General features: G+C 35.4%; 1 protein-coding gene across 1 annotated transcript; it reads right to left on the bottom strand.

The window, feature by feature from the left end:
- Positions 1–11,723: 11,723 nt before the first annotated feature.
- LOC103845982 (protein EXORDIUM-like 5) lies at positions 11,724–13,278 on the bottom strand. The gene has a single exon (XM_009122898.3). The coding sequence runs from the start codon at positions 13,012–13,014 to the stop codon at positions 11,938–11,940; it is 1,077 nt and encodes a 358-aa protein (XP_009121146.1). The 5' UTR covers positions 13,015–13,278; the 3' UTR covers positions 11,724–11,937.
- Between the last annotated feature and the right edge of the window lie 3,475 nt (positions 13,279–16,753).

Raw genomic sequence — 16,753 nt, 5'->3', positions numbered from 1 at the left:
TATATATTATATCATATGGTACAATTCTAATTCCATATGTTACTTTTCTACTCGCATAGGCTATTTGGGATTGACACAACTAAATATTTAACCTAAGCATAAAGTAATTCATATACTAGTAGCCTATCTCACATGCTGTCATTTCCTTCTAACTTGTAAACTAACGTGTATCTTCATTTTCATTTTGTTCTTCAGGTTTGTCATGGATGAGTTGGAAGGGTAGTAGTATTTATATATTATTTTATAAAATGGAATAGACTGTCTTTCCTTCAAATTTGGCTCTTCTCTTATTTGCCATGTTTATTAATATATAATATACTCCCTCTGTTTTTTAATGTTACATATTCTAGTTTTTTCACACATTTTAATAAAACACATTAAATTTGCATATTTTTTGTGTTTATATTTGTTCCATAATTTTAAGCCAATAAAAATTCAGTAAGTGCAATTAAGTTTTTTGAAATTTGCAATTAGTTAATAAAACATGTCTTGAAAATGTAAAAAATGGATCTTTTTTAAACAAATTTTTTTTCTAGAATATGTAAAATTAAGGAATAGAGGGAGTACTATTTAGTAAGTTATATTTCATTCGATACTTGAAAGAGAGGGTTCAATTGTTCGTTGTTGTTTTATATTCAATTGATATAAGTTTTGTATTGGTGTATACATGTGTTTTATATTAGTCTGTATATGATTTTGTAAAGAGAAATAATATATTGAATGTAAATGGAATATCATTTATTATGACACCAAATAAAAAAATACAATGTGATGTTGAATGGGAATGATATTCATATGATGTTGTCTCTTCCATCTCTTTTCACTAATGCCGTCAATCTTCATTTCTTTTCGCTACAATCAATCTAAATTTGGTGTAAGCATTACCCATTCCCTATAGTCATAGACACTTCAAAATCTGAACAATATATATGTACTGTGTTATATCGTTTGTTACCTTTTCTATGCTATATGATCATGTAGAATGGAAATTCATGTTACTTGCATTTCAAAATTTCGGTTTAGTTTATGAAAGATTGGGGTTGACATTGGATTAGAGTTTATATTTCCATGTAGGATTTATATTTCCATGTAGGGTTTAGTGATTAGTGGCTATGGTTTAGTTTATGAAAGATTAGGGTTGACATTGGAGTAGGTTTATATTTCCGTGTAGGGTTTAGTGGTAACTTGATAGTGTTTAGTTTATGTACAATTGGGGTTGACATTGGGGCAAGCATTACCAAATGTTAAGATGATCTTTAGATTGCAACTACATTTTCACATTTTCTATTCTATATGTCTCATGTAGAATGGTAATGCATCTTACTGGTATTTTGAAATTTGGGTTTAATTTAAGAAAAATTGGGTTGACATTGGATTAGGGTTTATATTTCCGTATTGGGTTATTTCGTCGTAAGTTTACTTTTAGATTTTTATATTTGGGTTTAAGGTTTATATTTGGATTAGGGTTTAATGATTAGAGTTTAGGGTTTAGTATTTAGAAGATGAGGGGGTATGGTTGGAGTCATCATTAACTTTTTCAATGCAATCATAGACATTTTATAATTTCATTAATATGTACTATGTTATTTATTTTGTTTCATTCTATTTAGATTTAGATTTTATATTTGGGTTTATGGTTTATATTAGAGTTTAGGGTTTAATATTTAGGGGTTTAGGTGGATTAGGATATGGTTTAGTATTTATATTTTAGAGGTTGAAATAATGTTGGTATCTTATACTATTTATTTGATATGGAATAGAACATATAAACTTTTTATTCTTTCACCTTCTTCAATGTTTTTTCTCTGCATATGGATTTACCGGGTTGGTAAATGGAATAAACCTTTTATTCCAAGCATGTTCATATTTTACATTAGTCATTTTATGCCTACAGTAAACTGTTTTAGGTTCAGTTATAACTTTCAATGGAAGTTGTAATAGTTTTTCTCAAATGATGACTCTTCCATTATCTCTCAAACCAAATTATACTCTAGAACTGATAACAAATTCTATGTAGGCCATTCATATGTCATGTTCAAACTCGAGTTCTGATCCCATTTGTGTTTTTAAGTCTACGGATGTCAAGCCTTGAAAAGACCCACACATTCACGTTCACACCGACCACACATATACACATGTAAACGCGGATAGCTTGAGACATTTTCCTTATTTATTTTTAAGTTTCATCCTACCCATAGTATGTTTCAGTAGACATACAGTTTTGTTTGCAACTGGCAAGATCCACCTTAGTCTTTTGGTTACGAGCCCCATCCATGACAGAAAAGCGACTCCTCAAATAATTCCATCAGTCTCAAACCAGCATCTCTATGCAAGATAATTCCTCTTAATCCTATATAAATTTTCATCGTATTTCGGGAAACAAAAAAAAATACTTGGTGCACCAGTTTCGATTCGACATGCTCACTCAATCTTCCTATAAGAGAAACAGATTTGATTTGACATGCTCAATCTTCGTAGTTGTTCCTTGGAAGAAGGGGGATGATATATCACAGTGGAGATTTCTCTTTCAACAACCTTCTACTCAGGTAGGAGGAGGATTCTTATTATGATTCGTCAAGGGTTTCATGTATAAAGGTGTTTCATGTATAACTGAGTATTGAGCCCTTGAATGAGATGAGTCAAATAGTTGGAGTCATTTCATGTGAATATAATGTCATCATTGAAGAGCGGCATAACTAGCATGATACCATTGTGATAATATGTCAATAATGAAGGATCGACTTTGATGTAGTTGAACACATATTCCTAGAAATGTACTTAATTTGTCAAAACAAGATCTTAGAGCTTGTTTAAGCACATATATGGCTTTGTCAAGCTTTCATACATGTGTGAGATTTTCCAGATCTTGAAAATGAGTTAGTTTATACATATATATATATTTTTTAAGTTCACCATATAAGAATTCACATTTTACATCCAGCTGAAGAAAAGATCAAATTTTTGCAGTAGAAGTTCCAAAAAAGTATTATTGTAGTTATTCTAACAATATAACCGAAGGTCTCGAGATAATCATTTTTTTTCTGCTCAGAGCCTTTGGCAAAAATAGCATGGCTTTAAACTTATCTAGTGAACCATCCGCAGTCAGTTTGACACTAAATTCTCGCTTTCTACGGAAAAAAATCAGTGGCATAGTTTTGCTCTATTATACTATAAACAATGACGTTCCAATTTTGTATGCTGACACACAAGAGTTTTAAACATTTAACATTGTGAGTTTAAAGAAACATTAGATGTCGAGTTAACTACTCAACAATTTAATTATCTCGTTGGTATTTTTTCCACACTCCATCCTGAAATGTAAGATTTTATTCTCCATATTAAAGGATCGAGAGAATAAGTAGATGTTTACACTTCTTTTTTTAAGATGTTCATACAGTATATGTTAGCAACATAAAAATAACATACTAAAAATAAGAAATCATTGAATGAACATGCCATTTGTTTTTGGGCAACTTAAATTTATATCAAACATGAGATGGACACATTTAAGGAAAACAAACTGAAGGAATAAAACGTCTTGGAAGCAAAGCTGGCAAAACACATCTCCAGAGACAAAGACCTATGTAAGGAAAGACATAAACTAAACTAACTGATAATGCTAATACCATAAAGTTCAAAAACAAAAACAGAAAAAATAATTTAGAAAATGGAGAATTTGTGAAGTAACCAATTTCAATACATATTAAAAATATACCAATGATCTAACGTAATTCAATCCATGACACTTTTGGTCAGATTCTTCTGGTGCTACCTTCTGCGATTACAAGTTACAAGTGATACAGAAAAAGTGATGACATTGACGCGAAAGCAAAAATGGACATGATAAAGCAGTACTCTTGATAATAAATTAGTAATACAACACTATGTCGCACAATTAGTTACCACATACACAAGTAGCTTATGGTAGCTTCTTTCAGCAATACACTGAAAATAAAAGATGAGATGCAATCGTACCTTCACAGAAGAGGAGAAACAACGATAGAATCGCCACTGATGAGTTGTTTTCCATTTACAAAACAATAGTATATACTCTCTATAAATAGTAAAAAAAGATGTTTCTTTCTATTTAAATTCTAAACCCCCACCCCTTAAATACTAAACTCTAAATCTTAAAGCCAAATATAAAATATATTTTATATTTATAATATGAAGAATAAGTGAACAGAAAAATAAGCTATTCCATTACGCAAAATGGTGGTCACCGATGTAATGAATGGCTGAAAAAAGAGACGATATAAATATCAAATGATACATATATTTGTTCAAATAGAACCATATAATATTATAAAACAGATTTTGTTTGTTTGTGGACATCTAAGGTTGCTTCCAATAATTATATGTATCTAATAGAATATCAAACAACATGAAAAAAAAATATAAGTTGTTTCACGTGAACATACTCTTCCATCGCAGAAGATTATGAAAATGATGATGTAAATAGAATGGAATAGACTAAATAGTATAGTACATATTGATTAAATGTTAATGGTCTAAAAATATTGTACTATGTATATGTTAAATTAGCAAATAGTATAGAACTCAAGTTTACAGTCACAAGATGCAATGGTCGATATGGAAGAATCGGTGGGTGGATAGGAAAGATGTATCGGAGGTTATGGATTTAATGGTGTTTGTGGTGGCTATGATGATGGTGGACGTGCGATGGATGTAGTCATGAAAGAGTTGATGATAATTACAAAAGAGGTAATGATTGCTACGGAGGAAGAGGTGGTGGTTGAAGAGACAGTAGAGGAGCATGTGGCAGTGGTGGTTACAGCAGTGACAGTGACATCGGTTACTGGAGTGGCGACGGTGTTTACGAAGCAAGCGGTGGTCGTGTTTCAAGAGGAAACCGTGATTGTAGATATAGAGAAGTTTTTCGTAGCATAGATTAATATGACTATGGTGGTGGTCATGGTGATGATATGATGGTAAAAGTTGATGTGATAGATGTGAATATGAAAGAAGCGGTATAATGATTAGGAAAAATATAAACCAAATAAAATAAAACAAAATGATATAGATAAATAAAGAGAATAATATACAGTAACCTCTATAAATTAATAATGTTGGGACTTCGAAATTTTATTAACTTATAGAGATATTAATTTACGAAAGTTTCATTATTTAGATTTTTATTTTAATATATATTTATCCTAAGATAAGAAAAATATTTTATTTTAGTATGTAGATATTAATTATTATTTTTAAAATTTGACATTTATGTTAATTTTATTATATTATTTGGTGTATATAATATATATTGCATAGAATTAAAATATGGTTTAAGATATAATATTACTAAATCTCATCAACAATATATTAACTGTTAAGAAAATATATAGATAATTCTATTGTGAATAGAAAACAAACAATATAATGATAGGTTCTTACATATAAAAATATGTATACATATAAATTATTAATTTATAATTTTAATGGGACTATATGTTTACATAGAATTCTCTAAAAAATTATTATCTTATTATTTTATCGCTTTGTGTCAAATTTTAAACCGGTCCAAGTTGGAATTGGAGAAATTTATTAATTTATAAAGATTATTAATTTATCGAGTATTAATTTATAGAGGTTCTTCTGTAGTATATGTTGTAATAATATTGGAGATATTTAATTTTCTAGTTAGTTTGTTAATTAGAAAAAATTTGAACGCTAGTGAGTGCAATTTTCTTTATAAAAACTTATTTTTAAGACATAGAACACGCAAACATGAACCCAAGTATCTTTTAGTCAATAACACATAATTTATACTTTGTATGATTCAATTAACGCGAGAACTATTTTGTATCTCCATATAGGGATGGCAATTGGGCTCTCTCGTCCCGTCCCGTCCCGACCCGCTGCGGGTTTCTCTTCAGGCGGTACACGGCGAGACCGTCCCGCGCGGGACGCGGTCCTGAAATAGCTGACCAATCCCATCCCGTAAAATGTGTAAGCCTTCACGGGCCGTCCCGCGGGACGTCACAGAAAACACCATACTAGCTACTTCAAGCTGCTTCTGCTTCGAGCCATTACTTCAGCTGAACCGTGTTGTTTGAATTGGTCATGTATAGGACTAGGGATGGCTTTTATACGACCATGCCTCTGTCTCTAGTCGTGCAGTAAAGATTATGGTGGTGTATTCGAGTAAGAGTATAAAATGATTGCAAAGTCACTTTGTTGATAACAAAAAGAAAAGCAATTGGATTTTCATATTGTCTTAACCAAAACACCAATGTAATAAAGCCAAAAAAACCCAAGCATTGTAGTCAAACAAATCCAAAAAATTGAAACAAAACAAAACAGCAAATCAAGAAAGATATCAGACTTCCGCATCATCATTTTCTTCATTGGCAATGGTCAAAAGATGGTAATGTCTCCTCTTCAGGATCAATTTCATCTTCTGTAAATTTTAAAAAGTTGCAATTAATTAGTGTTTAAGGTAATGATACTATACAAGTAATAATAATGTGAGATATTTACCATGTTCATAAGCCTCATATCCTTTGATCCAATTCCTAGTGCATATCAGAGCTTGCACATTTTCTGGGAGTAAACGGCTCCGGTATTTGTTAAGAACTCGCGATCCAATACTAAAGGAGGACTCTCAAGCCACTGTTGTGATAGGAATGCTGAGCAGATCACAAGCCATTGCAGCCAAATCACCATAACGATGAGTGTTAGTTTTCCAGAATTGGAGAATGTCCAAGCTCTCTAAACTATCAATGTCCAAAGGAGGTTCATCAAGATAAGCTTCTAGAGCTGTCTTTCCAGTAGCAGCTCCGTTGACTTTGCGAAATTTAAAGAATTCCTATGAAATTATAGAAAAAAAACAAGAAACGATTAAAAAAAAAACAGAAAGTTGATACTTTAAAAAAAATAAGAAACGATTAAAAAAAACAGAAAGTTGATAATTTAAAAACGATTTTAAATACTCACTTGGTAGTTTCCAAACAGTCCCATGGAACCTCCAGAAGTGACATTTTGTGGAACCGTCTCACGTGGCTCCGTAGACGGTGAGTTAGCCTTGGATTTTTTGTCGTAAGACTCGAACAAAATACTCAGCTTCTGGCGCAAGTTCTTCAACTTCACATCACGTGTACTCATGTCAAGCTTCCCTAAGCAACACTCCACAATTGAAAGCTTGAAACGTGGATCAAAGACTGCTGCCATTGCAAAAACACCACTAATTTCATCCCAATACTTATCAAATTTCTCTTTCATTGGTGGCACCATTTTTCGGACGATCTCATCCTCGCTGCACTCATTCATTTGAAGCCACTCATGGATGGACCAAACTTGATAAAAATACAAGTTCGAGGTGGGGTAATTAGCACCTGACATCAGTTTTGTGATCTCTGCGAAAGGGCACAAAAATTGGCATATCTTATCAACTCGCGTCCATTCCTCAGCTGTAGGCGCCACTTTATAACCTCTCTTATCAAATGTCTCCAACTTAACAAATGCTTTACGGAACTTGATGGCTCTTTCAAGCATAAAGTAAGTCGAGTTCCATCTTGTCTGCACATCCAAGATCAGACCCGCGTTTTCAGTTATGCCTGCAGCATTCACGCATTTTTCAAACAACTCTTCCCGCGCTTCCGATGCTAGCACATACTTAATACTCTCTCTAACTTTGTGCAAAGCGCCTCCGATAACCTTCAACCCATCTTGCACTATCAGGTTAAGGATGTGAGCAGCACATCTGACATGAAAAAAATTCTCTTCCACATAACAAATCATCATTTAACAACAGCTGCGATTTGACTATGTCTTGCATCGAGTCATTACTTGAAGCATTATCCAATGTGATAGAGAAAACCTTCTTGTCGAGACCCCACTCTTGCAGCGACTCAAGAAGGTGAACCGCAACACTCATTCCGTTATGTGGTGGTGGTAGAGCACTAAATGACAGGATCTTGCTGTTCAACTTCCAATTCCGATCAATGTAATGTGCTGTCACACACATGTATCCTTCACGTTTCAGTGATGTCCACAAGTCGGAAGTGAAGGAGACTCGTCCAGGAAGACTCGCTAACTCACGTTTCAGTGTCTCTCTCTCGCTTTCATACAAACGATAAATATCTGATTTCGCCGTGTTTCGACAGATGAATTGGACATCAACATTCAAATACTTCCATGTCTCTCTCACTCTTTCATACTCCACGTAAGAGTATGGTAGATCATGATGGAAAAATGTCTTTGCTACCAACTGCCTAAACACAGTATGATCGTACTTGCGAGCTACTACTTTACCTTCGGTATTGAGTTGCTGCTGCCTTCCTCCATTCCTTGGGTACATTTTACATCTCCCTCGATGTCTCCTCAACCCACTTGTTCCATGCGAGTGAGAATACCACGCATACTCATTCTTGCAATGATTGCATACAGCTTTCAAATCTCCATTTGGTTTTTCAACCACAGTGAAATCCTTCCAAACGTCTGACCATTGCCTACTCTCCATCTCTTCCAAATTGATTTCAGCCTCGTCCAACTCAACTTCTTCCAAATCATCATCAAAATCCGGTATATCCTCTTCAATCTTCTTCTTATTCTTCTGCGACCGACTAGAGGAGCCCTTCTTTTTTCGCGCCTCACTAGACAAGGCCTGAGTTGATGCCTTTCTTCTTCCTCCCCTAATCACGGCTTTCAACGGAACATTCTTCTGACTACGAGCCCGTGCGGACGAACCACTACCACCATCCAGAGTGGATTGTAACAGGGGCTTCCGCTTGGCTGTTCCATAAGTTGTTTGTCTGCGAGGCTTGGTTGATTGGGTTGGGGGTGTGATTTCAACATCAGATTCTTCTTCTGAACCGACCAGACTAATCAATTTTCTTTTCCGTGCTTGCTTCTTTCCATCATTAGCCTCATCAGCTCTCAGATCATTCCTTTCTTCTTCTGCAGCAAGTCTGGCAATGAGTTGCTGAGTCCCCAAGTCACAGGTAGCTGGTGGCGAGTAGTCAGTATTCAAACTGAATTGCTCTTCTGAGTCGTCTCTGGATGATCCCATCGTCTCTCAAGTTTCTATTGTTGCTGGTTGTTCTAACTTACGGCTGGTTCTAACTTCTAAGATACGTGACTAAGTGGAGGTAAGATTTTTTACTAAATTAAATTTTTAAATTAAATTTTGTAAAATTTTGATACTTAAAAAAAAAAAATTTATAAGTTACGTGTTCTCAAGACAACAAGCATCTACCAACAGATCAATTCATTCCTATCAATTCTTACTAGTTCTCAAACAACAAGCATCTAACAACATATCAAGCCATTCCTATCAATTAAGCATCTAACAACAGATCGAGTTCTAACTTCTAAGCCAGACAATGAGTTAACCTATCTAAACAGCGAGTTCCTCTAGCTAAACCGTGAGTCCTATCAATGCTTGCTAGGTCTACTAACCCGAGGTCCTTAGCTGCCATCACTCCAACGCCTACGAGTTCACCATCACTCGAGACAACACACGTCTTGACTTCAAAGAGGAGAAGAAGATGAACGAGTCGCCTCCTTGTTCACCATAACTCCAACCCCTCGAAGCAAACCACAAAACAAAGACAACACTACTATGAATTAGTGAATTGTTTCAAAGAAAGGAGCACAAACTACAGATCGCTAAAGCTAAATAATTACCTTCCGGAAATTGTTGGTCTTCAGTGGAGTAGAACCGGTACGGTGGTGGCTCGATGCAGAGGAGTAGCTCCAGTGGTGGCTCGGTGAGGAAGAGAAGCTCCGGTGGTGGCTCGGTGAGGAATAGAAGCTCCACTGGTGGCTGGGTGAAGAAGAGAAACTCGGGTGGTCTCGGTGAGGAAGAGAAGCTACGGTGCGGTGGTGGCTCGATGCAGAGGAGTAGCTCCAGTGGTGGCTCGGTGAGGAAGAGAAGCTCCGGTGGTGGCTCGCTGAGGAATAGAAGCTCCGCTGGTGGCTGGGTGAAGAAGAGAAACTCGGGTGGTCTCGGTGAGGAAGAGAAGCTACGGTGCGGTGGTGGCTCGATGTAGAGGAGTAGATCCGGTGCTGGCTCGAGGAAGTAGAGAAGCTCCAGTGGTTTCTCGGTGAAGAAGAGAAGCTCTGGTATGCGGTGGTAGCTCGGCGAAGAAGAGAAGTTACGGCATGCAGCGGTGGATCGATGAAGAAGACCACCTCCAGCATGCAGTGGTAGATCGGTGAAGAAGAGCAGCTCCGGTGGTGGCTCGAGGAAGATGAGCAGCTCCGGTGGTGGATCGTCGTAGCTCCATCGGACCATCGTCTTTCACTCTCTCTTTCTTTTAGTTTCAGGAGATGCGGTGAAGAACGTACGCAAACGAAGCGTCTAGACTCAAGCTTTGCGGTCATATGGGCTTACTGCGGGTCTTATGGGCCATCCCGCAAATAACACGGTCCCGACCAAGCTCAGGCCCGCGAAGCCCGCTTTTTTGCGGGTCGTGATATTGTTAGCCCAAACCCGCCCCGCACCAACCCCTAACGGGTCGGTCGGGCCCGCGGTCCAGTACCCACTTTACCATTCCTACCTATCTCCATACCAGAAAATTCGATTTCACTTATCGTATTCTTCAGTTCCATCTGCTATTATGAATTTAAACCGGAAAAACAGCACATCTCTTAATGGACCCTAGGACCCAACAAGATGGAAACCTAATCCAAAGAAGCTACAAATTCCACTTAAAGTGATGCCACCACTTTCACCATCGAGAGACCAGGCCATCTATATTATTTTCCATTGTTTTATAACGTGTATATTGCGTTTTCCTCCTAATCTAATTTTTTCAGTTTTACATTTTATTCTAGATCGTTAACTTTGGTATCCTTTTCTATAGTGCACTTAGTAGTGAGTACAAGTCCATATTTTCGTGGGTAATAAAATTTGGCTAAGCATAAATGTATTAGAAAACGAATCCACACCCACCTGATTCAAATTATGGCCGTCATGATGGGTGAGGACAAACTCTACGGGCTTTGGCCCACTTTGACAACATGCCTATAAACAGTCATAGACTAGTAGTGAAGAACGAATGATACACCATTCAACATGGATTGCGGAAACATGAATGATGATTATGAGATAGTTAGGCGGTGAAGGCTGTTAAAAAAAATAATTCAGCTGTCATGAAAGAAAGGTTGAAGTGATAAATGCAGTTTCCATTGACAATAGTAATGATTGTAGTTTCAAATTGGGGTCCCTTTCTTAGCTGTCTGTCGTTCACAAAACACCTTCTCTCAATTGTCTCTACCACTCACTCACGTAGTCTTTTAAAGTCCTTTTCATTGCCTTTATTAGTACATTGCAACATTTGTGAATACACTAACACTAAGATGCTTGATTGGCTGGCGAGGCATGGCCGATGGTTCCGAATCTAATTTATACAAAAAGCACCACATTTTCAAGAAGGATACCGAATATTACGATTATTAGAATAAATTAAATCGAAACATGTAAAGATGAAAGCATGAATGATTGCTGTATAATCCGACAAGCAAAATCTAATTGCAACTAAACAGATTAATTAACAATCTTATTCTTACCTTGTAAGAGTTTTAAGATTCGTTTGTCAGTTCTCAATCCGACATGTAGGTTATTGTTATCGTACACTTACATTTATTGAAACAGATTAGAGCATTAAATAATTGCAGAGAAAATATCTAAGAATTTGAATTCAAACTTTTAGCTTCCCCCAATATGAAAGTTCTGTACATTGGACCAATACTGAAAAAGCATTTGAAATTAAGATGCATTCAAACATGGCAAAAAGCAGTATAAGCATTCTTTGAAATTTATATATCAAACAAACAAAAACAAAACTCAACAGAAAATAATTAATGTTCCACTACTAACCTAACTCTAATACAAGGGGTTATTTCATCATTATCATGGTGATTAATACAAATCACCATCATCAAACAAACAAACACTCATCCGCTTCTGTCTTAGTCCACAGAGTTGGGACCAGAACAAGCTTTGAGATTGGGGTTCCAGATCCACTGAACCAGAAACTTCCTTCCTCCTTTACCGTTCATATTAAACGTCTTGCCTCCTCTATCCTGCATCACTTGACCAATATACCCTCCTCCTCCGCCGGTTCCGTACAACCCTTCACACAAATCACCAATCTCCGTCGGCGCCGTCGGATCCTCTCCGGCGTACCAAGCGTTTATCAGCGGATTCGACACAACTTCCGCCAGCTCATGCCCGATGACACTCACCATCCCATCGACTCCAGTTTCTCCGTTCGGCGGCCGGAGCTCTCCCGGACCACCGTGACCCATGTAGCCCGGCAAGGCGAAGGGATAAGCGCAGACCTCCGGGCACTGTTTCCCCGACTGACCAACCCAAGCGTAGGGCATCGTGTAGCCAACCATCGACGGGAACGTGAAGTAGTGGAACCCGCACACGGCGCGGCAAAAGTCCTGCATCGTGACGTCGTGTGACGTCAGCACGAGATACATCCCGTTCTTGTGGTCCACCGGGAAGGAAGCGGATCTCGCCGCGCTCGCGATGACTTCTTGGATCGAGAGGCGCGTGAGGTGCTGTCCGTGTGAGTACTTCGCGTCCGAGTATTCTCCGGCGATGAGGACCGAGCGAGAGACGTTTGCTCCGGTTTGGTCGGTGTATAGCGACGCCGTGCGCCACCATTCCGCGACGGAGGGAGACGGAGCTTTAGCGTCGGAGATCGAGTTGAGAAAGTCTCTGATGAGAGCTTTATGCGGCCGAGACCACCGTCCGTACCAGATAACGTAGATGTTGATCGGTGCAGAGGACAGAACCGGACCCATATGGTACCGGAGATGGACCAGATCGGAAGATCCTTCGTATCTCTTCGACGACGTGAGGGAGAGGCTCCGCGGCGGGAGCTTCGGGTTCACCATTTTTATCTCCGCCGCGGGAACATTTAAGGTTTGAACAGTAGCGGGGTTCTTGGTCTGAGACTGAGGAAGTGAAGAGGAGACGGAGAAGATGAGAAAGGAGAAGAGAGCGAAGAAGAGGTTAATCGCCGGCGAGGACATTGTTGAGAGTGTGAGGGAAGAGAGAGTGGTGAAGTGAAGATATAAAGGAGAAGAAAGAATGAGAGGGAAATTGGCTGTTGCCAGCTGCAGCGCGTCTGCCTCGTCACGCGCCCACCTTTTGCCTGTTGTCTCCTCCGATTGACATTAATGGGGGACTCGGAATGGGATTCCAGATTTGTAAGAAAGTACTATTTACATAAACTTATATTCATTGAGTGAGAATATTAAATTTTAACATTATTTTATCGAATTTTAACATTATTTTAAGGTAAAATTATATTTATATATCTTTTTAGTATGAATATTAAAATATATTGATAATTTATTAGTGGGAATCTAAAACATTTTAGAATGCACACTAAATTTTTTTAATGAAATATTTTGATGCGAGTGTTTCATGTTCTTGAGATATATACCAATAAAATATTAATAGAATTTTGTATTTATTGTTTAAAGATATTATATAATTTTGTGTTAGTAGATTAATTTGAGAAATTACCAATACAAATGATTAACTGCGATTAAAACTTAAAAAGGTTGGAAAGAAAGAAAACTGAAAACATGTTTGTTACTATTAGTCAAGTGGACTCTTTATTAGCAATAGTGACAAGAAAACTAAGGTGTCTTTGATGTTACAGGCATGATGAATTCGTTTTCAGTGTTTCCAGATACCTGTAACATTCCCCATTAATATATTTTTAGTATCATTTTGCCTTTTGCCATTTTCTCAAATATAAATTGTTCAAAACTGGGTGCAGAAAAGAAAAAAAAATTGTTCGAAACTGATAACCACTAAATTACTAAAGAAGAGATCCATGACCATAATATAACCCTGAGATAAATAACGGATTCGAATAGCTAAAGAAGAAAGGTGTTCTCTCTTTTTTTTGTATGTTCTCTTGTCGAATTAAAGATGTAAGTTAAATGCAAATGTCCCTCTTTATCTCTATGTATGTAGTACTTCTTTTTGTCACTGGCTATAATTAAAGGCAAACTTTATAGAGATCCGTGGATGAAGAAAATATCTTAGAGGTTGTTGAGACTTTTGAGTCTCTTGATGCTATCTTTTCACTTTATTTTAGTTTCTTGTAATTCTTATTTGAATTTTTTGTTTTCTTCCAACGCTAGATCACATGTATAGTATCTTGCTAAATGCTCTGTGAAAAAAAAGTAGTGAAATGGTTAAATAATAATTGAGCAGTGCAAGAGTTTGAGGGTGACAACCATGATTATCGGTGCAAAATGAAAGAAACAGAAAGAATTTACATAACATTTTCTCATTTTACTATTATTTAACATTTTATAATTTTTGTTAATCTTTTGGCAACTAATACTATTTTTAAATTAGATACAAAAATAAAATAATAATAAAAACATCTTTAATTATTTATATCACATTTTAACTAATAAAAAACAGCTATATAATACAAATAATGTGACACAACTTACACAAGAATTGAATGGATATAACATCAGCTATCGAAATTCATTGATGTGTGTTTTTCTTCTTTTGATTACAACGTTTTTTGGCGGGCTAGTCATCTCCGAGCAATTAGTATTTTTTTAAGTGCCAAGTCCTAACATTAATTTTGGGCCGTATGTTTATGTTGGTAATAATTTAGCCTTTTTGGATGGTGGTGGTCCATCATTACTCATTAGGTATGGTTCGGTTCTTTTGCTACATTCGAATCTTAATATATACTAATTATACGTTATTTTTGGCACACTATTTTAGACATTTTTTGGTTTGCCAGCTATTTATGTAGATGACCAGCCACTTGGTGTGTAAATAGCTCCAACGATTCGTGTTACACTTACGAAGCGGTGCTTCAAGTTTATAAGTTTCCATAAGAGATGCACATGTATCTGAAACTCAAAATAGTTTGCTACATAATTATCCGATGGACTATTTTTCTTCCGGTAAATTACTGTCTTAATTTTTGGAAAACTATTTCATACTTTTTGGAACAGAAATAATACAAATACTTCATTCAATAAACATATGCATGAATTAAAATATCTACTACGGATTGAATGACCAACAAAAACTGAAGGTCAAGTTTAGGTTCCTAAAAAAGACCAGTTTAACAAGAATTATAACAGAATCCGCACCTTGCCCGGTTAACTTTCATATCTATATTATTAAAAGAGAAGTACTCATTAAAAAATACATCTAAGTTTTCTAACTTATTTATACTTTTATGCCATTGAAAATTAAATTAAACTACATATTTTAATGTTTGTCTTTTCCAACTAAATTAATAAGTTTTCTTTAATCAAATTTAAATTTCATGTCATTAAATGAATCTACATATTTTAATACTTGTCTTTTTCAGTTAAATTAATGATTTTTTCTTAATCAAATTTAAATTTTTCTTTTTTGGAAACAATCAAATTTAAACTTAATGTCATTAAATGAACCAAAAAATATATCATATTAAACGTAGCTTATTATAGACGAGTACATCCCAATAATGAACTTGAATTTTATTTTTACGAAAATGTGAATCACTTGATGTATATAATATTTAAAATATATTAACTACAATATAACAAATGCATATAACCTACCTATACTTTAGTTTGAAATGATCATGCTCAAGTTTTATATAGTCAACTTACATCATGCACCGATCGATGTACAATATTCAAACCACCTATTGATTTTCTAAGCTTTATAAAACATAAATAAATAAATACAAACTCAAAATCCAATATCTTCTGTTAATCAAAACATAATATCTTTAGTGTCGTATCTTTAATGTACTTATTAAATATACAAACTGTAACCATAATTACACTAATTATAAGAATATATTTGATTACAACCAATTGATCTATTACTTCAGTAATTGATTTGCTTGCAGAAGAAGAAACAATAAATTTAAAATTTGTAAGAATATAAAGATGCAAAGATTCCAACCATTATATTTTAGACGACTAACAAGTAAGTCGTCTCAGATGTCTTCAAGATCTGAAAAACCTGCATATCCAAAAACGTTCAAATGGCTTAAAACATAGAAAATTAGTGAAAGATTAGATAAATCTACCATTATAGAACACACAAAATACATATATAAAATTGATAGATCTACTTTAAAATGAGTGGAAGATGAGAACCATCTGATTAAAAACATGCAAAAACAAGATAAATTAGTGAGAAAGACATGAAACAAAAACAATAAATTGTTATAAAGCTTAGTGTTTATAAGTTCAAATAGATTAGAGAGAACTTGAAGAGGTTTAAAATGATGAATATTATATTTTTGTTACAGCCATTTGAGAGAATGAAAGAGACTATGTGATTTTTTCTTTATATAAAAAGACAAAAAAAATCCAATTAGGTTAAATATTTTTGATTCAGACGACTTACTTGTAAGTCACCAAGATAACTTTAATGTTTTTAGCGGAAAACTAAAATACTTTTAGCGGAAAACTAAAATAACAGACTTCCTAAAAGCAAGTAAGTCGTCTGGTTTAATTTATTTAAGTGTGAAAATATTTTTTTAAAAAATTTTAGGCGGAAAGATTTTGACAACTGAAATATAAGTTGTCTGGGTAAAATTATTCACCAGACGACTAAAATATAAGTCGTCCAGACCCTAAACATAACCCTAAACTTAATTATCTAATTAAACACTTCATAAAATCAAATCAAACTTGAAAAGTGTTTACTATACACATAAATAAACACATTTAGGTGAAAATTAATTTTTGAAAAAAACAGCTTTCCAAAATC

The sequence above is a fragment of the Brassica rapa genome, chromosome A07, assembly GCF_000309985.2.
Source record: "Brassica rapa cultivar Chiifu-401-42 chromosome A07, CAAS_Brap_v3.01, whole genome shotgun sequence".
NCBI classification, from domain to species: domain Eukaryota; kingdom Viridiplantae; phylum Streptophyta; class Magnoliopsida; order Brassicales; family Brassicaceae; genus Brassica; species Brassica rapa.
The sequence above is the reverse complement of the archived record's forward strand: the minus strand, read 5'-3'. Positions and strand labels throughout refer to the sequence as shown.

Excerpts from the sequence above, each read along its gene's own strand:
- LOC103845982 (XM_009122898.3), bottom strand. The coding sequence starts at position 13,014 with ATGTCCTCGCCGGCGATTAACCTCTTCTTCGCTCTCTTCTCCTTTCTC.